Genomic DNA, 25,441 nt, shown 5'->3' with positions numbered 1-25,441 from the left:
CTTGCAGTGACACTGCCCGTTAGTCTTGTTGCAGTTGGGGTCAAAGCCTTTGTGAACGTCACAGTTGCAGGGGCCGCAGGTCGGGCTCCCCCACCAGCCTCGTGGGCACTGCTGGTCCATCCTGGGGGTGGACAGCCAGGTGAGGTGGCTCCATGACATCTCAGAAACCCTCCTTACCCCACACCAGGTCCTCCCAGCCTCTCGGCCCCCAGCCCCTTACCTGTGCTCACAGTGGTGCCCGAAATAGCCACCCGCACAGTCACAGGTATAGCCGCGGGGCGCTCCCGGGAGGTGCCGGCAGGACCCCTGGTTCTGGCAGGGGTTCAAGAGGCAGGCGTCCACACAGCCTGGGCCATAGTAACCTGCGGGCGGGGCCAGAGAGCTCAGGCCCCCACCCTTCTCAGCCTCCTCCCCATCCGGGCTCACCAGGTCCCCCAGTCTTCACCAGGAGCCCTGGGTCCCCACCCGGATCACATACCCGCCCCCCGCCCCGCCCCCAGGTCCCACCTGGCCAGCATTTGCAGGAAAAGGTCTGCCACAGGTCTCGGCAATCGGCGTGGGGTGGGCAGGGCCCAGACGCACAGGCATTGTTCACGACGCAGCCAGGTTCCACGTTCACTCGCTGGCTGGGTGGGTGCAGGGCCGGGGACCCCGAAGGCGTGGAGCCGAGCCACACCCCCTGTGAGCCCAGCCAGCCAGAGGTGAGACCCAGGCCAAAGCACCTCAGGCCCAAGTCCTGCAGAGCCAGCCACCTGGTCTGATGACTCCTGACGTGCAATCTCTCTAAAAACCCCAGACCCTGACCCCCAAATCCCCAATTCACCTCCCCATGGTGCTGTCCCTGACACACACCTCTGACGACCCGTGACAGTCTGAGCTAGACTCTTCCCTCCCACCGCACAGAAAGGCTTACCTGTCTCCCACGGCCCTGGGCACCCCCACCCCCGCACTGCTCCTCATGTGAACGCAGCTTTTTCAGGCCCCGAGGCCCCCTGACCTCTGACCACTCACCCCAATGGCCCACATCATGTTCCCATGTGGACCCCCACCTGGATACAGCCAACCAGACCCCGAGGAACCTCCTCTTCACTGCCGGGGGGCAGGCCTCCCACATAGAGTCGCTTTACTTTCAGGCCCTGCAGCTCACTCCCCACGGCCACGGTGTCCTGGAGGAGGGGCACAGTCAGCCCTGGGGGCGGGGGGAGCCCTGCCCTACCCCAGAGCCAGCCTGGGCCCGTCCCAGCCCTGCACAGCCACGCGGTGTCCCTCTGCGCCAGGGGCGCGGCCTGGGAGCGAGCCGCTATCGAGCACGGGCGGGGGATGTCAGGGAGGCTCCAGGGAAGAGACCGGCTCAGATGGGCCCCTTTCTCCGGGACCCAGAATGGACCCTGAAACCCCACGCTGTGAGCAGGGAGGTCGGGGCAGAGACCAGACGGGTTTCCAGGAGTTAGGCCGAGTGCCGGCTGCCCCGAAACCAGGCCAGGAATCTGGGCAGCCTCCCTGACATGAGGAAGGCCCGGCAGGGGGCCCGCCTGGCTGGGCTTGGAGCAGGGTACGAGGACACGCGTGGACTGCGAGGAAAACGTCAGACTATGTGCAGGGGAGGGAGCTGAGAGGACCTGGGCTGGTTGAAGGACCGGTTGGAAGACGGAGAAGGGATTACCCCAGGGTCAGAGGTCAGACCTGGAAGAGGCTAAAGTCCAGTGAGACCATGAGGACATGGTGGCCCCGCCGGCCACCTGGCTCCTCCTGCAACTCCAGCCGCAGATCGTGCCACCGGCCGTCACTGACAGTCACCTGGTCCAGGAGGAGGTGGGCAGCACGGCCTGAGCTCCTGGTCACCGTCACGGACAGCAACCCCCGATCCAGCTGTGGGTAGAGAGGCAGACCTGGGGTCAGAGCCCCAAGTTGGGCTGGGGCTGGGAGTGTCAGGAGGTGAGATCAGTGGACTCACAGGTCAAGAGTGTCAAAAGAGTAGCCCTGGCTGGTGTGGCTCAGAGGATTGAATGCTGGCCTGAGAACCAATGGGTTGCCAGTTCAATTCCCAAAGCACATGCCTGGGTTGCAGGCCAGGTTCCCAGTTGGGGGTGCATGAACGGCAACCATACAGGGTTTCTCTACCTCTCTGTTTCCCTCCCTTCCCTTCTATCTAAAAATAAGGAAATAAAATCTTAAAAAAAAAAAAAGAATATCAAAGAGTAGAACCACAGCAGCAAGGCTGTACCTGGCACATACAGCACTGTGCCCAGGGACGCCATGCTGCTGAGGGTGAGGATGAGGGGCACAGGTCGGGGCCGAAGGTTGCGGGGCAGTGCAGCCAGCACAAGAGCTATGCTGACGCCCTGCACCCACAGCGGGTATCATGGTGGGAAGGAGAGTCAAGAGCCAGAGCCCAGCACAGAGCGGGCAGGGTTGGCACACCCGGCAGAGAAGGCCCAATAGGAGCGCTGCTGGCGGCGTCTGCGACCAAGAGCTGAAGGTCGAGGGACAGGTCGAGAGGACAGACTCACCTGACAGAGGAGCGTGCTGTGTGGCCCAGCCTGCACTTGCATCAGGACCCCCTGTGTGGCCCGTGTCCGAAATGCCAGCCCCAGGTACCACGGCACAGATACAGCCAGGTCATTTCCAAAGTCCCACCTCAATGTGCCATTGCCACGGAAATGGTGGGGATGGGCCAGGGCTGAGGAGATAAAAGGAGCGTGGTCACAGGCCCCACCTGAGGAGGAGAAGTTACCCTGCAGGCCCCTCCTGCCCAGTGCCGCCCACTCACTGAGCCGACAGTCTTTGCCACCAAAGCCCACAGGACAGTCGCAGCTGAAGCCGCCCCACCGCTCTGAGCAGATGCCATTGTTCTTGCACGGGTTTGAGTCGCAAAAGTGGAGCTTGGCCTGGCAGCCTGGGAGAGGAACACACACGGAGGACGAGAGACATGAGGGGGCACAAGTGCTGGACACAGGGGTCCATGTAGCCCCCCACCCCCTCCTTATGAGGGAACATGGCCTACCTGCCATGGTGCCATTGTTTGCGACGAAGGCCGCCATGTCTACTTGGCGGCCATCGATATGCAGGTCCCGCATGCAGCCGATGAAGTCCTTGTGGGACACGGGGAAGTTCTCGGGGAGGTTGGGAACACCCCCCAGGAGCAGAGGGCCCGTCAGGTCCAGGGACCTGGGGGTCAGGGGCCCAGGTCATTGGCGGGACTGGAGCCAGAGCACAGTTGCCCCTGGGAGCCACAGGAAGTGGAAGGGGTAGGACTCGGAGGGCAAGGTGATGGAGGAGGGAGGGTAAGGCCAGGCTGGGAGAGCAGCTGGGGCGTGACTTCACTTGGGGACGCAAAGGAGAGCTCGTGATGGGCAGAGGGTCTGGGGAAGGGTGGGAGAGCAGGGGTGAGGGCTAGGAAGACAGAGTGAGGCATGTCGGTGCCTGGGGTAGTGGGTGGAGAGGTGAGGTGAGGTTTCAGGGTCCTAGTGCGGGGAAAGGAAACTCTTGTGTCTGGGGGAAGGAAGTGGAGTCTGGCAGGCTGGAGTGAGAAGTGGGGTCGGTGAAGGCCTGGGGTGGGCTTTGGCAAGCACAGGGCATGGCGATCGGGGGCTGGGGGGCCTCACTTCTTGGAGCTTGTTTGCACGCCAGCAGCCGCACACGAGTAGTTTCCGATCTCAGCACCAAACTGCAGAGCCACGGCCACGTCGCAGTCATCCACACTCAGCACAGCCACCTTGTCCTTGGAGGGGCCCTGAGCACCCCCCAGGGCATCTGTCCGGGGCTGGAGACCCAGGCACACCACTCAACAGGACCCCACGGTGACCCCTGAGGGGTAGAACCTGGCACCCCAGCTTCCCGGTACGCCCAGGCCAAGGGTGGTGCCCACCTTGTTGTAGTATCTCAGACGCACTGTGTGCCACTGCCCGTCACTCAGGCCCCCTGGGACTGTGGGGCTGACTGCCGTGTTGGACTCACCTGTTTGGGGGAGGCATGTGGAGGGTTGTCTGGAGCTGCTAAGTTGACACCCCCCCCCAAGTCATGGAGGCATGGCTACTCCCAGGGTGACCCTACATGCGTCAGCTCACTCCCCCGCACTGAGGACCACGCTGGCTGGACCCGAGTGCCTCGGACAGACAGGAGAAGCCCGCACCTCTTGGAGAGATGGGCTTTCCCCTGGAACCAGGTCCTCACTGATGTCGGTCTGGCAGGAAGGCAAACCCCAGGGGATTTGGGGCTTGCAATGGCCCCATCTCACCCACACGTGCACCCACTTGCCCACACACATCCTCACGGCACCCACCTGTGGAATATGTGAGCCGCACTTGCCCAGACACGAGTTCCAAGGCCAGGAAGTCGTGCTTCTCGTTCAGGCGCCCGTTGTAGAAGAGTAACCCACTAGGCTGCACCGTTGCAAACCTGGATGGGGGTGGAGTGGGCAGGGCGAGTCACAAGCCCCTCCTCACACCCACCATCCCTGGGACAAGATTGGCGGGCGGGGGCAGGGGCGGGCCGTGAGGGAGCGAACCCAGACTGGGGGCGGGGGGTGAGAGGGTGGGGCCGCCGGCGCAGTGACGTCAGGAGCAGCGACGCTCTGAGACTCCCAGGCTGGGCGACAGGGAGGGGGCGGTGGCTTGTGGGGCTGCGGGATTGGGCAGCCAGGAATCTGAGTCAGGGTCGTGTAGGTAGCGAGACAGTGTGGAGGAGCAGGGAGCTTCGGGGCGGGCACCTACGAGAGGGACAGCGTGAGGTGGAAGCGCTGCCGCAGGCCGCGGAACATGACAAACGAACTGGGCGGGAAGGAGCGAGCGGACACCTCGCAGCGTGGGCCCTCGAAGGCGCCGCCTGCCGGGCACTGGCAGCGGAAGCCGCCGTCGGGCCCATCCGCACAAGTGCCCCCGTTGCGGCAGACGCCGGGCACGCAGCGTCCGGCCTCCGTGTCCAGCTCGCAGTCTTCTCCTAGGGGGGTCAAGCCACGGTCGGAGGCGGTCCGGACAACCGGGAGGGTTCTCCGGGGCGGGACCACCCCCGCTCCCAAGGCCACGGGCTGGCAGGCGTGTTTCCACACCTCTGAAAGGTCTGTGGAAACGAACGCTCCCAAGGCCACGCCCCCATTCGGCCTGGCCACGCCCCAGCCCGGCTCTTGCCACACCCCTCCCGTGGCCCCGCCCATTCCACAAAAACAGAGCACCACCGCCCGGCCTCTGCGCACGGCCACGCCTCCTCCACCGCCACAGCCCCGACTTTAACCCTTGGTGACTGAGGCCCTGTCAGGGCCAGGTTCTTTGGCTGCTGCTCTCACCGCGCCCAACCGGCCCAGGGTCGGTTCGGGTGATCCCGGGCCTCACGTTCTGCCCGAGTTCCCGCAGCTCCGGCCCGCCCGCTCCCGCGCACCTGTGAAGCGCGGGCGGCAGACGCAGGTGTAGCCGCCCTCCCGCCGCGCGCAGGCGCCCCCGTTGCGGCAGGGGTTGGAGTAGCAGAGGTCGAGCTCGGTCTCGCAGAAGTCCCCCGTAAAGCCCGGCGGGCAGCGGCAGCGCAGGCCCGCGATGGGCTGGATGGGTCGGAAGAGCGTGGAGGCCGAGGCCAGGAAGGGCGCAGACGAGTCAAAGCGCAGCACCGACACGCACTTCATGTAGTTCTCGCAGGGCTCGCGCAGGCACACGTTGTCATCGAAGGGCAGCACGTCCAGAAGGGAGCGGGCGGCGAGCGCGGCGCGGCGCACGTACAGCTGCTCCTGCAGCTCCTCGGAGCTGAACCAGGGACCCGCAGCGCCAGCCGCGGCCCCGCGTGGCGCCAGCGCCGAGAAACTCACATTGAGCACGGTGCCCCCCACGTCCGTGTCATTCTGGATGTTGAAGATGAAGACGTCCTCGGCGGGTGTGGCAAGTACTGCGGCCACGCCTTCCAAAAAGTGGCCCAACAGCGGTGACAGAAAGCGCTCCTGCCACATGTTCTCCAGGCGAACGGTCAGGCTGTTGGCCAGCAGCTCCTCGGTGATGATGACCACACGCAGCACACACTGCGCTGTCACACTGTGCAGCCCATCTGCGGCCAGGGGTGGGGGCAGTGGTCAGCCTGAGGTCAGCGGCTGCCCACCCTAGGACACAAGAGGGCTGGGGCCAGTGACTGCCGGGTCCCCCAGCACCCGAGTCAGCAGGCTGACTGTGCCAGGAGACGGGGGCTCTGGGGCTTGTGACCACCAGCTCTGGCAGTGCCAAGGTGTCAACAAGTTCCTGCTTCCTCTCCCCTCCCTCCAACACAAGGAGGGGCCTGAACCAGGGATCAACCAGCAACCCCACCCCCGGTGCCCATGGGTGGCCAAGCGATTCCTCCAACAGAACACCCTCCCCCCCGTTATCATACTCAGCAGGCCACCCCCACTCAGGACACGAAGGGGAGCCAGGGCCACTGAACAACCATCCTCCCACATTTCCGAGCATTGCACAACCAGCAAACACATGTCCAAAAAAATAGAGTTCTAGGTCAGTGATCGCCCGTCCCCTAGCTTCCTCTGGTCAGCCAACTACTTCCCCATGGCACTAGAAGGGCACTGGCCCTATGACCCACTTAACCCCATCCCTCCAGGTCAATATGCTCCCTCTCAACAGGCGGGTCTTGCACCCTGACTTCCTCCACCCTCAGCACTCTTAGGTCAGCAAGCTGCCCATCACCCCAGACCTGGGTCCTGCCGTCTTAGTGGCCACTCCCAAAAGTGAAGATGAGGTGCGTATGTGCCTCGTCCCCAGACCGTACACACACTGGGTGGTCGATGAGGGCCGGCTGTTCAGTAAACTGAGTGATAAATGGAGGCAGTGCCTTCTGGGGCAGTACCAGGAGTCTGTGCTCCGGACTGGGGAGCAAACACCGGGAAAGTCTGTCTCCCAACCTCCACAGCCTCCAGTAGGGGGGACTGCAAGAGCCCCTCCCACCTGCACCCTCCTATCAGGGAGGGCTTTGTGCAAACCTGCGGTTGTGGAGGCAGGAAAGAGTCAGGTCGACCTCCGGATAGTTTCCCAAAGCAGGGCCTCCAATATGGGCCCACTTTCTGCCTGAAGCTGCCAGAGTAAGCTGCCGTTCCTGATCACTAAAACTATTGGCTTCCCTCTCCTACATACATGGGGTGAGGGTCAGCGTGCACCCAAAGTAACCCATCATGTGAACAGAGGTGTGGTGTGGGCTGGCTTTCCCTGCAAGCTCTAGAGCATTATCCCAGGCCTCCAGGCTTTGGGAGGTAGAAGGGCTATTCCTAGGGTGGTAGACAGTCTTTATAGAAGCTACTAGATGCCCTAGAATCGTTGGGATTCTGCAGAGACTTCCCAAGAACCTAAGCGGGGACTGTGGAAACAATCTGGGAGGCCTGTGGCAGATCCTGTGGGGTGCAGGAACCAAACATTTAAGGGATTCTAGAAGGCATGGAAATACCTCTTTGGTTTGAGGTGCCCTGGGGAGTCCCTGAGCCCAGACAGGTTGAAGTCACTGGGTCATTTGCCTGCCCCCGCCCCTTACCTGTGACAGTCACCAACATGGAGGCCACTAGTGGGCGGTTGTTGTCTAGCTTGCGGCTGAGTCGAAGCTCTCCACTGGTCTGGTTGACCACCAGCAGCTGCAGCTCATTGCCCCGCTCAAAGGAGTAGAAGAGGTGGTCGGAGACATCAGGGTCATAAGCTGGGATGCGGCCAATGATGCCGGAGGGGAAGGTGTCCGAACGGTTGGACACATAGTTGTTGAAGAGGATCTGGAAGTTGTTGAGCACCGGGCTATTGTCGTTCTGGTCAACCAGGCGAACGTGCACAGTGGCCCGACTGACCAGAGGGGCAGACGTGGCCTGCACCACAATCACATATTCCTGGCGAGCCTCGTAGTCCAGGTCGATGAGTGCCGTCAACTCTCCAGAGAAGATATCCATTTGGAACAGCTCAGGGATGTTCCCCTCCACGATCTGGTACATTATATGGGCGTTGGGACCTTCGTCAGGGTCCAGTGCAGTGATCTGGGCCACCACTGAACCCACAATGCTGTTCTCCTTCACCCGAATCTCAAACTCCTCAGCTGGGAAGACGGGTGCGTTGTCATTCACATCCTGCACTGTCACCTGGATGCTGACCGGAGTCCGAAGCGGGGGCACACCTCGGTCCACGGCATAGGCCGTGAGTTCATACACTGGAATGGCCTCCCGATCCAGCCGCCTCACTGTGCGGACGATGCCAGAGGTGGGCTCAATGGTAAAATCTCCATCCCCATCTTCCCCGTTCTGGAAAGTATACTGGACCCGGCCATTGGCATGAGCATCCCGGTCAGTGGCTGAGATCTGCAGGACACTGGTAAAAGGTGGGGCATCCTCCGAGACCAAGCCCGTGTAGTGGGAGGCCACAAACTGTGGGGCATTATCATTCACATCGTTGACCATCACCTCGACATAAGTGGTGTCTGCCTTCTGTGGAATGCCGTTGTCTCGGGCTGTGATAGCCAGGGTGTAGGTCACCTGGTCCTCATAGTCCAGTGGGGCCTGCAGCGTGATGGCCCCTGAGTCTGCATCAATGCGGAACTGGGGCAGGTTGTCCTCCAGCAGGTAGGTGATACGGGCATTCTCACCCACATCGTCGTCAGAGGCACTGATGACCACCACAGTGCTACCCACTGGCCGGTCCTCATTCACACTCACGGAGTAGTGGGCACTCTGGAAGACAGGCCGGTGGGTGTTGGCGTCTGTGATGTTGATGTGCACGTAGCAGTGATCATGAAGGGCACGGTCAGATGCGGTTAGCACCAGCTTGAAGTAGCGTTCCTGCTTGTAGTCCAGTGGCAGAGCCAGGGTCACCAGACCTACGCCACCCTGGGTGCTGATGGCAAAGCGATTCCGAGTGTTGCCACCTGTGATCTGGTAGCTGATGGCACTGTTGGCATCGCGGTCTACGGCAGTCACACTTACCACACTGGTGCCCACAGCTGCATCCTCATTCAGCCGTAGGTGGTACTCCTTCATCGTGAACTCAGGCCGATTGTCATTAACATCCAGCACAGTAACCGTGACGCTGGCTGAGGCGGAGAGTGGGGGTGAACCATGGTCTCGGGCCTCCACACCAAAGAAGTAATGCTCCACAGACTCACGGTCCAGGGGACCGCTCACAGAGACCCACCCAGTTGCACTGTTTATCACAAAGGGAGTATCAGGTGCCACACCAGTAAGGGAGTACTCCAACCTGGCATTCTCCCCATGGTCTGCATCCACTGCCTGAATGTGGATGACCGAATGGCCCAGGGGTGCGTTTTCCAAGACAGATACCTGGAAGGGCGTGCTGACAAAGATAGGAGTGTGGTCATTTATGTCCACCACCTGGATGCTGGCTAGGCCCGTGTTGTTGGACAACGGAGGCCGGCCTGCATCCTGCGCACGGATGCGCAAAGCATACTCTCGTTCTGCCTCAAAATCCAGAGGCGCCACCACCTGGATCTCGCCCGTGAGGCTGTCGATGGCAAAATGGCCACGGCTATTACCACTGATGATGTTATAGTGCACTAGTCCGTTGGCGTCCTTGTCCTGGTCGGTAGCTGTGACACGTAGCACCACTGTATGCGGGCGCACATCCTCACGCACCTGAGCCACGTAACGCTTCTCGCTGAACTGGGGCGCGTTGTCATTTTCGTCCAGTACTGTAATGTGCACACGCACGGTGGCAGAGCGCGGCCCGGGCTCTTGGCCCTGGTCACTGGCCTCTACCACCAGCTCATAGCTTTCCATGTGCTCACGGTCCACGCGACCGCTGGTGCTGATGAGGCCTGAGCGCGGATCAATCTCGAAGGCAGCGGACGCTGCAGCGCGGGTAGCTGGTGGCCCCACGAAGCGGTAACGCAGGTTGGCGTTGGGGGGCGCGTCGCCGTCGGTGGCACGCAACTGCAGGATTGGGTAGCCTTCCTCCACATTCTCGCGAAGCGTCTCCCGATATTGCGCCTGCTCAAACACCGGCGCATGGTCGTTGCGGTCGGCCACGGTAACCGCCACCATGGTGGTGGCCGAGAGGCGCGGCGAGCCATGGTCCTGTGCTGTCACACGCAGATAGTGGCGCTCCATGCTCTCGCGATCCAGAGCGGCCTCCGTGCGGATGAGGCCGCTCTGCGGGTCGATGCTGAACAGCTCCAGAGAGCGGCTATTCATAAGCGCAGCCAGCGAGTATACTAGGCGCCCAGCCTCACCCGAGTCTGGGTCCTGCGCGGCTACGCGTAGCACTGCGGTGCCCGCTGCCTCGTTCTCGGGCACTAGCGCCTGGTAGTTGTACTGCGGAAACTGCGGGTGTCGGTTCGCGGCGCGACGGGGTCGGACCCGGCTCGCTAGGGGTATAATCCAGGGCTCTGGCCGGACGGGGACCCCTGGGGGTCGCGGCCCGGGGCGCTGCGGAAGGAAGCGGCGGCGGAAGAGACCGCGGGAGCGCATGCGCTTGGGCGTCAGCTCAGGAGCTGTCCGATAACCGCGCGGTGCTGAACCAGAAGCAGGAGCTGTCCTTGCCGTGCGCGGTGCTGAATCCAGCCCGGGGCCAGATCCCGTAGCTCCGGGAGGACAGTCCGCCCCGGTGACTGTCCTCTCGGCTGGGGATATCAGGGTTCTCTCGCTTTGACCCCTGTACCCCGGCACCCACAATTCTCTGCAGCATCGCGTGGCTCCCACTTTTTGGGGAGCACCTTTCCCAGCATTCCTCTGGGAGGACACCAGCTTGGAACCACGGGGCCGAACCAGGTCTGAAGCGGAGGGCAAACTGTTCTCTGGGCCCGGGACCCCTGGGGAAAGAGCCTCTGGCGACAAACTATCTCTTCGTGAGGGTCCTGTCCGCCTGCAAGAGGAGACCTCTGAGCGCCAGCATAACAGAGACCCCGCTCCCTGTCCTGTCTCTTGCCCGGGGCTGCCTAATGCCTGAACCCCGTATTCCACCCTAAGCCCCGCATCCGGCTGCTCAGGGGACCCTCGATCGCTCTGGGCGCTTTGCCTTGCTCCTCGGAGCCCCACGAAGATAGGTTCCCTGATTCCCAGGCCAGGCTCTCCATCCTCTCGGGCTCCGGGCAGCTCGGGACAAAGAGCTAAGGCCCTGCCGCCGATCGGAGCCCCTGACCCCGTAGCTGCAGCTACCCCCGGGTCCCAGCCTTGGCCCCCGCCGCCCCCCAGCTCTTCCTGGCTGAGAGGGAACAAAGAGAGGAGGAGCAGGAGTAGTGAGGTCGTCGGCCCCCTGAGGCCCCACCACGGTGGCTGCCTCGCCATCACCCTCCGCCTCCCCACACGGCCTCCACCGTCCCCCGCTCCGGTCCAGGCCTTGGGCCCACCCCGCCGCTCGGGCCCCCTCCCGGGCCCCTGCCGCCGCCCCGGTCCCCCGCCTCTCGGCCTGTCGCTCCGCGCCACCGCCGCCACCCTCTGGCCACCATCTACTCCGTTGCCAGAGCCCCTCTGGAGTGCGGCTCCGGCTCTTGCCGCCCCCACCACAGCATCCCCGACGCTGCTGCCGCCTCCCGCCGCTCCAACATGGCTCCCGGCTGCCGCGATGGTTCGTTCCACCTCCGCCCCGAAGCCCCAAATCCGGTGGTACAGACCGTCGCGCATGGCATCTCTGATTACCGAAGCTTGTGCCGCCATCTTTATTAATGGCAAAGCATAAGCGCTGCCCACGGTGCTGAACAGGATGTAGAGGGGACCGCCTTTGGATCCACCCTTTTCGCTCACGGCCACCGCCCTCACCCGCCTCTTTCCTTTTAGGGAGCTGTCCCTGCTACGTCTCCCAGCCTTTCTTCTGCTTGCTGAACTCTTGTCGCCCTTCCTGAGCACAAGAATGCTGGTTCCGAATGCTGTCCCGGATTTTGGTCTGAAAATTTGCTGCACAATGAGAGTTCTCATGACTCTTGCGGGGGGGGGCGGGGGATATCATGTGGAATCCTGGGGTAGAGGGGGCGATGGTTGGGGGGTGGGGCGCGGTACCTAGGGCGCCAGCAGCCCGAACAATAGCTTTAACTGTTTGATCAGCGAGTTTTAACTCATGAAATGCCGCGACCACCTCCATGTTTGGAGCTCCCCTGATGAGCAGGAATGAGAGATTACCCGCCCTAGGCGGAAGCAGAGGCCAAACTCTCCCCTGCCTAGGCGGCCCCCAGTATTCTCCCCTGGCTGGGGGATTCTCCACTGGATGTTACGTGCCCCTCTCCAGGTCACAGGTCTTGAGTGCTCTGGGATGCCACCTGGAGGCCGGCGTTGCCACACAGCTGCGGGTCCGGCTCTTCGGATCCCGGCCGATCGCGCGCTCCAACCCAGTCCCTTAATCCCTTGAAGGGACTAATGACAGCTCAATTCTCCTCGCAGGTTAATCCTGTTCTTCCCGCGCTACGCAACTGCAGGCGTAGGCCGGCATCGGCTGGCCAATGGGCAGACGTGGCAGAATAGACGTCACAGGCTATGAGTGGGGCGGGGAGTGAACGCCCGAGCGTTCCAATCAGAAATTCACCGTCTCTATAGGCACAATGGGAGGCTCCGCCCCCGACGGCAGACTCATTGTTTGGGGAGAGGGGTCTGCAGGTTCCAGGATAGCCGGAAAGATTATCCAGCTCTACCAACCAGCCTGCAGAGGCAGCAGCGACAGTGGGCTTCAGCGCCACGTGCAGAGGGTGTGGGTTTACCAAGACCGAGGAGGGGTCAGGTCTGGGGCCCAAAACGCTCCAAGGGGCGCGGCTCCTGCTTCGAACCGGCAGAGGACCCCTACCTAAGGCCTCTGTCCCGCCCCAAACGGTAACTATGACATCACCATCAACCAATCAGCGCATTCTTTGGCCTCTTGACATCTATGCTTCCGGGAGGCAGTGTTCCCGCGGGTTCCCCCGCCTAAACTGCGGTGGACAGCCGGCGGCTGAGCTCAAGTGGTGCTCTCCTGTCTCTGATTCTGAGGACCCCCTAAGATCAGAGCTTCATGCAGGTTGTGTGGTCTGGGTTCCTAAGGGCGTGATGGAGGAGCATCTGCATCCCTTTCAAACATACACAAAGGCCCCTTGGACAGTCTCGTGGAAACTGGCAGCAGCTTCTCAGGTCCTCCTGCCATACGGCCACACTGTCCGTAAGTGCCAGCACTGGGACAGATGACACATCACAGCCCTCCCCTTCCCACGAGGTCAGTGTGTGCACAGGGCAGAGAGCAAAGCACAGAGGATGTCAAATGTTCCTGCCTCAGCTCCCCAAGGACGTGTTTTCCACTGAATTACAGTATTTCAGGAGGAGAATCGTGGTTCTCTGCCTCCAGCACCCCAGCGAGCCAGGAGTCTCCATTCGGGACGAGAACAGGAGGCATGATGCCTCCAGGATGGAGAGAAATCACCACGTTGCGCAACAAACTGCTTTCACTGGGGCCAAACACTTCAGCCCCTGTTCAGGTCCAGGGGAGCCTCTGTGCTTAGCCTTCTGACAGGGGACAGTTAAGGACATCTCCCCATCAGTCCCCCGCACTTTGCTCCCGTGAGCTCCCTGTCCAATGTAATTGCCTCAGCTTCCTAAGGACCTGTTTCCCAGGTCCCAAGCCTAACCCTGGCCTCGCTGTGCTGCTCACTGCGTTAGTCCTGTTGGGGGAAAGTCCCCTGCCTTCCGTGCTCCGCTGAGAAAGGCTAAGTCGGGAACGCAAGTCACAGTATCAGGGATTCTGGATGTGTGGAATCACTTGATAAAAATCTTGGTGAGCCCTGGCTGGGGTAGCTCAGTGGACTGAGCACTGTCTGCGAACCAAAGGGTTGACAGTTGGATTCCCTGGGCAGGTGCCTGGGTTGTGGGGCAAGTCCCCACGTGAGAGGCAACCACACATTGATGTTTCTCTCCCTCTTTCTCCCTCCCTTCTCCTCTCTCTAAAAATAAAATTTTTTTTTTTAAATCATCTCGGTCTGGGATGGGAGTAATGGACAGAAAACTGTACTTGAACAATGATAAATAAGAACAAAAAATCATCTTGGTGAGAAATGAAGGGAACTGGTAAAAACCATCCTGACCCTGGCTGGCATGGCTCAGTAGATTCACTGCGGCCTGCAAATTGAAAAGTCATTGGTTCAATTCCTGGTCAGGGCACATGCCTGGTTTGGGGTCCAGGCCCCCAGTTGGAGGGCTGTGAGATACGACTTGATCTCATATATTGACGTTTCTCTCCCTTCTTCTCTTACAAACAAAAATCTGCCAACTGCTGTGGCCTGGTGGGTTGAGCGCCGTGCCACAGACCAAGGTTGCCAGTTCGACTCCTAAGCAGGGGAAGTGAAATGCCTTGATTGCAGGGCGTGGCCCCTGGTCGGGGTGTGTATGAGACAACCAGTGTTTCTCTCTTGCGCACCGATGTTTCTCTCCCTTCCTCCCTCCCTTCCTCTCTCTCTAAAAATATACAACATCTTTATAAAAATGAATTAAAAAAAAACACGCAAGACTGGTTGCCGTCTGGCAGAGACTTCCTGATTCTCCCGCCCCCACTTCCAGCAAGAGCATTTGACTTGGAAGCCCACAAGGAAAATAACATTTTTGCCCTAATTCCCCTCAAAACAGTGCAGCTCTCACCCATGTTTTACTCTTTTTGCACACCCCCCCCCACCCCAATAATGACCAAGTCTCTGCTGAAGCTGAATAATGAAAGATCTCACTGGGCCCGTAACGAAACAGAGCTGGACAAGGCCCAGGGGTCCAAAGAGGCCAGGGCCGGGTCAGCTTTCAACAGGGGACAGAGAGACGGCATCCAAGGCAAAGAAACAGTTAAGTGAAGCCCGGAGGGGCGGTCAGCTGCACAAGGACCACAAGGCCCTCAGTGGCTGTGGCCCAGAAGTGGGAACTCAACAGGGCTCAAGGGACCGTGAAGGACAGGCCTGTCCGGGACCGCCACCTCACCGGGCTGGAGCTGTCAGGGCAAGCTGATGACCCGGTTCTGAGGTCCCAGTGGCGCGGCCCATCTTCTTCCCACCACCACCCAGCATCGTACTGGGAAGCCTGTTTGCAGAGGCCTGAGATTTATTCCCAAAGGTGAGCGGCGACACATAGGAAAATACACATGGCTTTCCAGTCTACATTTTTACAGAGAAAATAGAATCTGTCGTTGGCTTTCTCGGTGCCATCGCTCCATTTTGTGAGGCTCGAGGATGGGTGGCCCATCCCCAAGATTCTGCTCTCAAAGCAGCAGCTTGGCCAAGGCCCCTGGGGGTGGGAGTGAGGGGTAGCAACCCCCCCGGGGGCGGGGGAAGCGCACGAGCAGCATTTACTGCAAAGCTAAGGCAAAAAAAACTTGAGCTGGCAAGAAATCCCGTCACCCCAAGGACACGGCTGGCTGAAGCCCAGGACACAGACCTGACAGGTGGGGACAGGGGCTCTGGCCCAGCCTGGAGCAGCAGCAGCAGCAGCAGGACTCTGAGTGTGTGCGTGTATATGGGGAGTTGGGGGGCAGGGGGACATGCTGAACAGGCAGCCTGGGGAGATGGACGTCAGCTCACAAACTCCCTTTGCCCCAGCACTGTTCCCAGAGCGTGGTCCTCAATCCTGCACTTGGCCCCTCGAGTTAGCCCTACTTCAGGTGGGGGGCTCTGCTCAGGTCCCTTCCACCACCACACCCCCTAACACTGTCAGTGCAAAACATTCTTAGGGCCAAGCCCCAAGTCCTCTGATCCCTGCCCAGGGCCACAGGGAAGGGTGGCGAGGAAGGTGCTAGCTGGGGGCCTCGCCCAGCACTGGGAACTCCTTGCACATCTCTTGCACAATCATGTGGTCCATCTGGCACTGGGGTGAGGCGTCCTCCTCGGCCAGGATCCGCCGCAGTGTGGCCTGCAGGTCAGGGAGCCGGTGGCGGTGCTGCAGATAGGGTGTGGAGCGGACCACAGCGTGCATCAGGGACAGGTACTCCATGCGCAGCTGCGGGAAGAGCGGGCAAGCTCGTGGACCCCACGGAGGCACTGCTGCCAGAGAGGGACAGGCCCCGTGGCAGCCACCTGGACCCTGGGGCTGTGGACTCGCTCACACCAGTGAGGATCAGGGTCGCACGCCCGGCACCCAGAGTGCATCTGGCACAGAACTGGCCTCCGATATTTGTTGAGTAAGTGAGTGAGTGAATGAATCAGCCGAGACACAGACAGTCCCAGAATGTGGCTGGCCCACGAAGTCCTGGCTCAGCGAAGAGGCAAGAAGCAGCAGCGAGCCCCTGCCCCCCTCCTCTGATGCTGAGCCCTCGTGGTAACGCTGTCTGAATTCAGGGGCCCTCCGCTTCTCACTGTGCCCTCACTCTGGAAGATCTCATTCACACCCGCAGCTCCAAACGTGACCCACACCCGTACCCCTGGCCTAGACTTCTGCGAGCTCCAGAAGAGAATCATCCAACTGCCACTGGTGGCCTCTTGCCTATCTCAAAGGGACCTCAAACCCCTCCATCCGCCGTCCAACTCTCTGCTGTCCGTTCAGAAGTGCAGGCCAAAACTGCAGGTCCCCTCTCCGAATCTGTGTCTCCCCACGCCCCCCAAACCCCACTGGACCCCATCATCTTACAGCCTCCACATGCTCTGAATCTGGCTCCAGTTCCCAACCCCCACTTACCCTCCCTGCACCTCGGGTTAAAGAGCTCCAATCTGACACCCCAAGCTGCTCCTTCCCCTCCCTGAGGCCCCCAGTGCACCGACCTGACCCAGTGTTTTCTCTCTGGGTCTGCCCCTTACCATCCCTCATTTCTCTCTCTACCTCAGCTGAGGCAGCGTCACCCTGTGACTCCCACCGTTGGTCAGACCCGGAGCCTGCCCAGGCCTGAGCAGCGGGCAGCTGCAGAGCCAGGCGCGGGCCTCAACCTCCTCCCCGACCACAAACTTGGATAGACGCGCATCGTCTGGACTGCCCCCACTTTTCTCGGCTGTGTTCACTGTTTCCTCAAAGCGCCACTGCCCACCGTCTCTGATTTGCAAACCTGAACTGCTCAGTCAGCCGGTGGCCTTGGGCTTCAGGAAGGAAACCAGCCACCTCTCAGGAAGTCCTGTCCTCTCTCAGCCCCGGCAACTCCCTGCCCCCCCCAGCAAGGAACTGTCAGGGGCCCTCCGCCAACATGGGCCTGGACCCTCCTGTGACCTCACCCACTTGCCTTCTGCAGCACCCCCCAACCCTGCCCCGCAATACATCATGACGCCAGTGCTCCACACTTACCAGATGGTTCCCTCTGGCTCCGAGACGTGCGCCGGGCTCTCCCAGCTTTAAGACGCCCTCCCCGGCCCCCGGTGCCACCTTCTCCCCTGCACCCCTTCACAGAAGCTCACGAGACGTCTCCACTGACTGCTTCCAACCCCCCCACTCACGTTCTCTTCCCTCCACTCCACAGACACGGCCTGTCCACCACCACTGACCTCTGTGTGGCAGATCTAGTGGCCAGTTCTCAGCCCTTATCTTAACTCAGGCTCCTAATTGTGGAGACAGCTCACTCCCTCGTCCCCCAAACCCGTGGCTTTGGGCTCCTGTTCTCTCGGTTTTCCTCCCGGCTTCTCCCTGCTCACCCACCAGGGTCCCGCACCGGGGCCTGGGCTTCCTTCCGACCTGTCCATCCTGTGACACGGTCACACGGCCACAGGCTTCTTGCCCCATCTATGCACGGACACCGCCGAAGCGTCTCTGCAGTCCCAGCTGCCTCCCCGACCCCCTCTGCACCTGCCTGTCTAGCAGCGATCTTTTCTCAATCTCCACACATCAAAACATAACTCTGTCCCCACCGGCCACCGCCGCCCCTGGGGGTCAAAGTTCCTCCCCGGCTCAGCGATCAGCGCCTCCTCCGTCGCCTGCTCTTCAACACCAGAGTGTGCGGCAGCAAGCCCGGCCTGGCCGACCTTCAATACCCGGCTCTGCCCTCTTCTCCCTCCACCAGCTCTCCCCACCAGCCCCTGCCACCCAACAGCGGCGGCTGCTTCCTCTCGGCCCCTCCGTGGGTGTCCATCATCAGATCAGGGGCCCTCCCCAAACGTAGGCCTGTGCACCCCCCTCCATGGAGAAAGCCCTCGCAGCCTCCACATTCCCACTTTCTCTCTGCACCCCCACGGCTCCCTCCACTCCAGCTCCGCCCCCCCTCCGACAGACCGCCCCCCACGTGGCCCCGTGGCTGGCTCCTCTGGGGCCGGGCACACCGGCCAGGCTCCGGAGCTTCCCTGGCGCCAGGAGCATCCCCATCCCTTGTCTCCGTTCAGTGTCATGTCCCCCCACTTTGTGTCGGGTGCTACACACTACTGTCCCCGCGGCAGCCCCTCCGGGCACCTTGTCTCCGGGCGACAGGTCCGCGATGTGGCGCACGGTGATGTCGATGAGCGCCATCATGTCCGTGTGGTAGAAGATGCCGGCCGTGGCGGGGCTGGCGAACACGTCCTGCAGGAACTTGAGGACCGAGTGTGGCGGCGGCGGCTCGTGTTTGAAGATGCGCACAGGGTCATCTAGGGGGCGGGGGAGGAGTCGTCAGGGCGGTCCTCGTGGGGGGCCCAGTCGCCCCCGGGAGTCACGGGATCTCGGAGTCACAGGACTCCTGGGCCCTCACCCCCTCTGTTCAGGAGCAAGAGCAGCTTCTCGGAGAAGATCTTGACGTTGGTGTGCTTGCTCAGGGCGGCCATGATGACGTTCTGGTCGGGGGCTGAGGGAGGACACGGGTGTGGGTGAGCGCGCGGGCTGTGAGCCCGGGGAGCGCCCCCCCACACCCGGGGCAGCCGGCTACCTCCCGGCCGGGCCCCACCCCCCCCACCTGGCAGGTGCAGGTTGAGCGCCAGGAGCAGGTTCATGCAGAGATCCGGCAGCTGCTCCGTGGTGTCCGAGGGCAGCCCATCCTCCACGATGCTCAGCAGGAACAGGGCGAAGGGGGTCCCCAGGTGCTCTGCGAGAGGGGCAAACGGAAGTCCGCAGCCCTGGCCTCCGCTCCACACCCCCAGCCTCCCTGGGGTTCTGTGAGCCCTGGAGACACCCGTCAGTGGGGCCCAGCCTCTCAGGCCCTCGGTCCTGGCTCCAGCTGGCTCTGGGCTCCCTACAGTGAGCTGGTCAGTGGCCTGCCTTCTTACCATAGTGCGCGCAGGGCACTGCCTCCCCCATGGAGAAGACCATAGCCAGGATGAGGGCCGAGTAACAGAGTTTCTGGTGGTCTGAGGGGGCGAGACAGACAGTCAGAGTCCCCACAGATGGCAGAAACCGCCCCCCCCCCCCACCCGCCACGGCAAGGAGCTCCCCTCGCCTCACCCTGCGTGTCTGTCTGCATGTCCCGCGCCAGCTCCACCGGCAGCACAGACGACACGAGCGTGGAGATGATGGCCGCGTCCAAGCTGCACATGGCCCCGAAGCACTTGAGCAGCAGCAGCCGCAGCGACACCCGGTGCTCCTGGTACGGGACCCTGGGTGCTTAGTGCCTGGGGCCCCACCTCCACCCAGGTCCCTCCGGGCCCCGCCCCTCCGTCTCGCACACACCATTTGGTAGTAGGCCACCAAGGCCAGGACAGACTCGAACTCATTTCTCTTGCACATTTTCTTGCAAACTTCAGGGTCTGCATCAGTCTGTGAGGAGGAGGGAGTGCGACAGTCACTCAGTGTGAGCTGTGCCGCCTCACGTGAGCGAGCTGAGTACAGGGAGGGAGACGCCCGAGCGGTGGAGAACAGCGTGGGGTGGGGTGGCCGCTCTGCACACGGGGAAGAGCTGCGGGCCCCCCCCGCCCCTCACCAGGATGTGCAGCAGCTCCTCCAGGTAGCAGCGGATGACACCCTCATCCTCATACAGGGCCCAGCTGCGCTGCTGGGCATCGTCCTTCCGCCGAGCCAGGTCTGCGAAGATCACCTCCAGCCGCTGCTGGTCATGGCAGACCTGCCCCGAGGGCAGGGCAGTGCTCAGGTCCTGGGGGGGAAAGGGTTGGGCGTGGCTCAGCAGGCTCCCCCCATCTCCAGGAAGCCCCCACCCTGGAGCCCCACCTAGGCCCCGAGGTCCCTGTGAGCCAGGCTCAGGGTGAGGCCAGGGATCCGGCCTCACCTCCCAGAGCTGCCCCTGGTCAGCGTCCTAGGACCTGGGAGGGGACCAGACTGGGGTTATCGTCCCTCCTCACCACGGCTCCCCCTCGGGCTTCCAGCCAACACCTGTTCCCACGGGCCATCCCTCAACACCAAGGCTCCCACAAACACCAGCCCAGTGCTTTATTCCCCCTCCAGGAAACGCCACTGCCCCCCCGCCCGCACAACCTCCTGGGACAGGCTTCTGCTTAAAGCACGTGTGTGCATGTTTCCCAGCAGCTTGCCTCTCATCTCAGATCTGGATAAAGCTCCCCCACGAGGAGGGCCGTGGCCTCTGTCACAGCTCAAATGAGGCTGAGACCCCACGCTCCAGTTCTGCTCAAAGGGGCACCAGGCCTGCCATCAACCTACCTCCCACGTTCCCCTTGAACCCTGCCAGCCAAGCAGTGCCAGCCATGCCCAGCACAGGCAAGCCATCCACCCACTGCTCCCTGACCCCAAACCCGAGCCACAGGAACCATGGGGCCCCGGGAGGCCCCACTGGGCAGGCTGGGCTCGCTGCCCTCCCATCCCGCTCCCTAACCGGACCCCACCCTATGATGCTCACACACCTCACTCATGTCTGAGCCAGCACTTAGGCCTCCGTCAGAGTCCTCGAAGCACCCCCCCTCTGTCTCCAATGCCAAGGTCAGCAAGGCACTCACTGCCCTCACTCACGCCCTATGTCCATCCCTTCCCTGAAGCCAGAGAGAACTCTTGGCCACCGAATCTGGTCTCACCTGTCACCTGCCCCGTGTCTCACTTCCCCCCACACCACCTGCACGCTCACTCCCAGCGTTCCAGCCATACTGGCCTTGGCCCACTGCTTCCCGTGAGCCCGGCTGGGTGCTGCCTCAGGGCCTCTGTCCAGGCTGAGCCCCTGCCTAGAATGCTCCCCGTCCCTGTCTGCTCAAGGGATCAGCTCAAGGGATCAGCTCAAACGCCCCCAGCACCCAGCTCGCTGGTGGTGGCCCAGGGCTAGAGCTCAATATGCATCTGCCAAGGAAAGGCTGGGCGTCAATGCCAGGGTGGAAAAGGGGCGGGGGCGGCAGGGCGGAACAAGGACCGGGCGGCCCTGGGCCCCGCTGCCCACCCTCACCTTGCCCTCTACCAGCGAGAGGAGAACCTGCTCCATGACGGGCGAGACGGCTGGCACAGAGGCCTGGATGTGACCCACCACGACACCAATGGCCACGCGGCACAGCTCGTGGCTCAGGCCGGTGTTTCTCCGCACGAGCTCCATCAGCTCTGCCCCGATGGTCCTGGGCACGGCCGTCTCAGCCGCTGCCTTCTCCTCCGGGGTCTCCAGGCTCAGCGCACCCAGGGCCTCCAGCTCATCAGGGGCTGAGGGGGTGTCAGCCGCCACCTCCTCCGTAGGGGGTTCGGGGGCTGGCACCCTGGAGGGAGGGGGCTGAGGCTGGGACACGGTGGTGTGAGTACTGCGGCGGGGCACAGGCGGGGGCGTGGGGGAGCCGCTGGGGCCCGGCTCAGACGAGCTGGAGCCAGTATAGAGCGTGTCGAGGGACGTGCTGCTGACTGAGGAGCCGCCGGACGCGGAGCTGCCCCCGGAGGGCGTGGTGTTGCGGCCGCCTGTGGGCAGAGAGTGGATGCTGTGCTGGGGCAGCCTCCAGGGGCCCTACCCCTCCTCTGTCCCTGGTTCGGGGCCCGGTTCCTCTGCCAGACCCTCCCCACTGAGCCCACAGCCCCCAACTGCTGCAATATGTGCTTCGTTTTCCCCCTGAGCCTGGAGCCCCCAACTCCCTGACACAGCAGAGCAAGCCCCCACAGTTCCCCCAGCCCCGCCTCTCACCGCTCCCCGAGGCCACCAGGGCCTCGCGATCCCGGCGCTTCACAGGCGGAGGGGGTGTGGCCGGTGCTGCTCGGCGCGGCTGCGGAGGGATCTGGGAGGGTGCAAGTGCGGTCGCAGAGGGCAGGCTGCCATCTGGGCTCTTGGCACGGGCAGGGCTACGGCTCTGGGCAGCCAGTGCCGCCCCAACTGGACCCTTCGGGCCTCTGCACGAGGGCCTGAGGCCCGCCCACCTCCCTTCCCCAGGCTGCCCTCACCATGTACCTGGTAGAGGCTTCTGTCTGCCCCAAGATACTCAGAGCTGGGCAGGCTGTGCTGCCGCTCAAACCCAGCACGACACACCCCGTTGGGCTGCCTCCCGGCAGCAGAATCCAGATAATGGTCACTTGTGGACGGGGTTATAGCTGCAGGGCTGGAGGCAGAGGGGCCCCTTCGAGACAACGTCTCTTTCCGGTGGTGGATCAGCTTCCTAAGGGACCGGGAGATCACTGGAGCTGTCACCTCGTAACTCCCAGAGTCATCGCATGCTCCCTGTGGGATGCACGGGTCCCCCACCGCCCGGGTGCTCCCCACCTCCCCTACGTTCCACCCCACTCTGCACTACCCCCAGCCCTACCCCCGGCGCCTCCCCAGCACCCACGGAAGGACCCCACCCACTGTGCTCCCTGGGAGGCGCCCTCCGCCACCCCCCACTCACTGGAGGACTCCACGCTGCTCCAGGCTGTACTTGCCACCGTCCCGCATGGCTGCATTGTGCACGGCCTCGATGGCCCGGTCGATGGCTTGGAGGACATCCTGCTCCAGGCCCTGAGTGGGGGAGGGGGGGCAGTTAGAACCGGGGCAGACAGAGGACCCCAACAGCGGAGGCCTGGAAGGCTGGGTGTGAGAACAGACAGCTGGGCTAGAATACGACACGGGGCTCTCCAACTGCGTCACTCACTCGGCCAGGGAGCCAAGGCCTGGCCCGTGGGGGCCCCGCTCGGGATTTTGGCCCACAGGGAGGCTCTCAGCTAAGATGTCTCTGGAAACCAGGAGTCCGGAGCAAACACACAGGCCAGGACCCCCAGCCTGAGGCCAGGAGCACACACCTGCTCTATCCCCAGGCTTGACTGTCCCCGAGCTCAGGCTGAGATGCCACGCAGGGAGGCTGCCGAGTCTAGAGCCCTTCGCAAGTCACCCTGGACCCTGCTGATGGCTCACACAACCGAGGTCACATTCCAGAACAGCCCTGACCTCACAGAGCCTTCTGCAGGTCCTGGTAACTGGCCATGGGCCGAAGGGATCTCCTCTCCCTACCCCTGCTCCCAGCCCTCATCCCCCAGAGCTGGTCCAGGAATCTAGACCCACCCGGGAAAGCAGCAGTTGTGTTTGTGGCAAAGGATGAGACATGGGAACCTGTCCCAGATTCTGTTTTGTTATCCCCCGGCTACTCAGGGGCCCAGGCTACCCAGCCTGCCTGGCGTGGAGCAGGGGGCAGGGGGTGGCAGCAGTGGGACCAGCCACCTCCACCCCTTCCCTGTCCCTGACACACACGATCCATCGGGCTACACAGGAGCCTCAGAACTGAGGGGATGTCGTCACTACAGAGAGGGTTTGAAAGCTTCCGTGGTGGGGACAGACAGATGGACGCAGGGGTCAGCAAAGCCCTGCAGGTAACACGGGGCACGCCGGAGTGCAGGGAGACAGGAGCCAGGAGCCAGAAATGGGAACAGAAAGAGAAAGGCGCACACACGCACGCACACACACACACACAGGAAGAAAGACATAGAGATGGAGAGAGGGGGGTGGGGAGAGTCAGGCAAAGGGAGAAAACGCAGAAAGAAATTGAGAGCCTGAGACAGACACGGAGAGTCGGAGGCAGACAGACACACACGTAGGCAGTCAGAATGAGCGCGTTAGGGAGTCCGGGGCAGGGAGATCTGCAGAGAGAAACCAAGACACAGAGCGGAGGGTAGCCCTTCTGCCCTCCCCGAACGCCCAGCCCTGCCGGCCCTGGCCAGGGGAGGGGCCTCACAGGCCCAGGTGTACAAGCAGCAGCCTTTCCTCGGCGGCCTCCAGCAGCCCCCCCGCCCGCCCCAGAGAGCCTGGGCCTCACATGCTCGCTCCAGACCCGGCACCCCTGACGTCCGCCACTGCCCACTGTCACTCCAGGCACCAGGCCGAGGGTCCCCTGCCCAGGGCCCATTCCTCTGGGAAGACCAGAGGACACCTCCAAATTTACCCTGTCATTTCTGTCCTTAACTGGGCTGGGCCAGGATGTTTCCTGGTCTAGGGACTAGGGCGGCCGTGGGGGTGTCGGGCACTGGCCGGGCCTGGAGGCTCCGGGCCTTCTTTTCTTGTGGTCAGAAGTGACCAGCTGGTGACACTGCATCCAAGCCCCAACAGCAGGACTATTCTTGGGGAGACAGGAACTAGGGCTGTCGCCTCTGCTGGAAGGACACGGGGGCACAGCCAGACCAAGGGAAGCCATGGGGAGGTCTCACTTCCTCGCAATGGGGACAGTCCCCACTCCACACTGGGGACAAGGAGGGATGGAACTCCCTCACTTTCAAAGCAAAGGAAGTCTGGAAAGCCAGGACCTGAGACTTGGGGGAAGGGGGGAGAGTAGGGCCAGGGAGTTCTAGTTGAGCACCTTGGTTCGAAGTGGGTGGGTGGTCTTAGGCAGAGCTTAGGGAGTAGCTGAGGACAGGACAGGGGAAGACACTGAAGTCTCAGGGCTTTGGGAGTCATCTGGGGGCCAGGGGTGCCTGTGGCTCCAGGGTCCAAGTTGGGGGGCGGTGAGGACAGGGAGGATGGTTGTGCAAAGTGTCCAGGGTGGCCGGGTCTCCGCGGTGGAAGCAGTGGCTCCAACTGGGGGTCTGAGGGTGGGAGGCAAGAGTGTGGGATCCTTGGGATCCAGGAAAGGGACCGATAAGGGATCTGGGGAACTGGTCAGAATTCGGTGGGGCTGGAATCCAAGGCTGACTCTTGGATTCTATTCAGATGAGGGTTCAGACACGGGATCCCAGTGGGTCTGGGATCCCAAGGAGTCTCAGTTCCAGAGTCAGATTTTTGGTAGGTCTGAAGTCCTTAGAGTTGGCTGTCAAGGGCCAGGTGCAATGTGGAGGTGCGAGTTCTTGGGGTCCTAGTCCTGGTGGGTTTGGAAAGAAACGGGGCCATCGTCAGACCAGGGGAAGCCATGGGTCAGGTTCTCGAACTCCTTCTCGAGCCCAGCACTCCGGGGTTGGTTGTGCGAGCAGGTAACAGGGCTCAACCTAAGGGCCGCGGAGGGCCGGCTGGGACGGGGCACACTCACCTGCAGGCGGCGCAGGTAGGCGGGGGGCACGTAGCCTGTCTCGCCACTGCGCGCCCGCGCCGCCAGCCACCAGTGCGCGCTGCTGCGCTCCAGCACCAGGAAGGTCTCGCCCGCCGCGAACGCCAGCGCGTTAGGCTCCGCCGAGCGGAAGGCGTACAGCGCGCGGTACATGGGGCCGAGCCGGGCCGCGCTGGGGCAGGGTAGGCGGCGGGGGCTGTGCAACCGGGACCCAGGCCGCGAGCGCCGCACCCGCCCCACCCCGTGACACAAAACGCGTGCGCGCGCACGCCCGCTCGCCGCAGCCCCGCCCCTGAGTGTGTCGGCCCACGCACGCAAGCGCAGAGGCCCCTGGCGGTCCCAAACGCTA

The 25,441-nt window shown here is 62.4% G+C and overlaps 2 protein-coding genes across 3 annotated transcripts in view; both read right to left on the bottom strand.

Annotated features, from left to right (window-relative positions):
* LOC123830398 (cadherin EGF LAG seven-pass G-type receptor 3-like) overlaps positions 1 to 11,224 on the bottom strand; it is a 36,389-nt gene extending 25,165 nt beyond the window's left edge. For both annotated transcript variants that reach the window (XM_045856570.1, XM_045856562.1), the window contains exons 1-14: positions 7,486 to 11,224; positions 5,374 to 6,024; positions 4,713 to 4,938; positions 4,283 to 4,398; positions 3,869 to 3,957; positions 3,606 to 3,763; positions 3,005 to 3,168; positions 2,771 to 2,896; positions 2,511 to 2,680; positions 1,684 to 1,869; positions 1,050 to 1,166; positions 508 to 679; positions 221 to 362; positions 1 to 121 (exon numbers count right to left, since the gene is read on the bottom strand). In XM_045856570.1, the coding sequence (XP_045712526.1) occupies positions 1 to 121; positions 221 to 362; positions 508 to 679; positions 1,050 to 1,166; positions 1,684 to 1,869; positions 2,511 to 2,680; positions 2,771 to 2,896; positions 3,005 to 3,168; positions 3,606 to 3,763; positions 3,869 to 3,957; positions 4,283 to 4,398; positions 4,713 to 4,938; positions 5,374 to 6,024; positions 7,486 to 11,224 (6,177 nt within the window). The remainder of the gene's footprint in view (positions 122 to 220; positions 363 to 507; positions 680 to 1,049; positions 1,167 to 1,683; positions 1,870 to 2,510; positions 2,681 to 2,770; positions 2,897 to 3,004; positions 3,169 to 3,605; positions 3,764 to 3,868; positions 3,958 to 4,282; positions 4,399 to 4,712; positions 4,939 to 5,373; positions 6,025 to 7,485) is intronic.
* A 3,723-nt stretch (positions 11,225 to 14,947) lies between these two features.
* NCKIPSD (NCK interacting protein with SH3 domain) lies at positions 14,948 to 25,334 on the bottom strand. The gene is made up of 13 exons (XM_045856874.1): positions 25,075 to 25,334; positions 22,477 to 22,586; positions 22,044 to 22,248; positions 21,783 to 21,873; positions 21,072 to 21,562; positions 19,653 to 19,823; positions 19,403 to 19,489; positions 19,178 to 19,316; positions 19,003 to 19,083; positions 18,693 to 18,821; positions 18,492 to 18,584; positions 18,218 to 18,390; positions 14,948 to 15,856 (listed from the first exon to the last, which is right to left on the bottom strand). The coding sequence occupies exons 1-13, from the start codon at positions 25,243 to 25,245 to the stop codon at positions 15,653 to 15,655; spliced, it is 2,145 nt and encodes a 714-aa protein (XP_045712830.1). The 5' UTR covers positions 25,246 to 25,334; the 3' UTR covers positions 14,948 to 15,652.
* Positions 25,335 to 25,441: the final 107 nt, after the last annotated feature.

The sequence above is a fragment of the Phyllostomus hastatus genome, unplaced genomic scaffold (assembly GCF_019186645.2).
Source record: "Phyllostomus hastatus isolate PE091 unplaced genomic scaffold, TTU_PhHast_1.1 phas_scaffold_129, whole genome shotgun sequence".
Lineage (NCBI taxonomy): Eukaryota > Metazoa > Chordata > Mammalia > Chiroptera > Phyllostomidae > Phyllostomus > Phyllostomus hastatus.
This window is presented reverse-complemented; position numbering and strand designations above follow the sequence as displayed.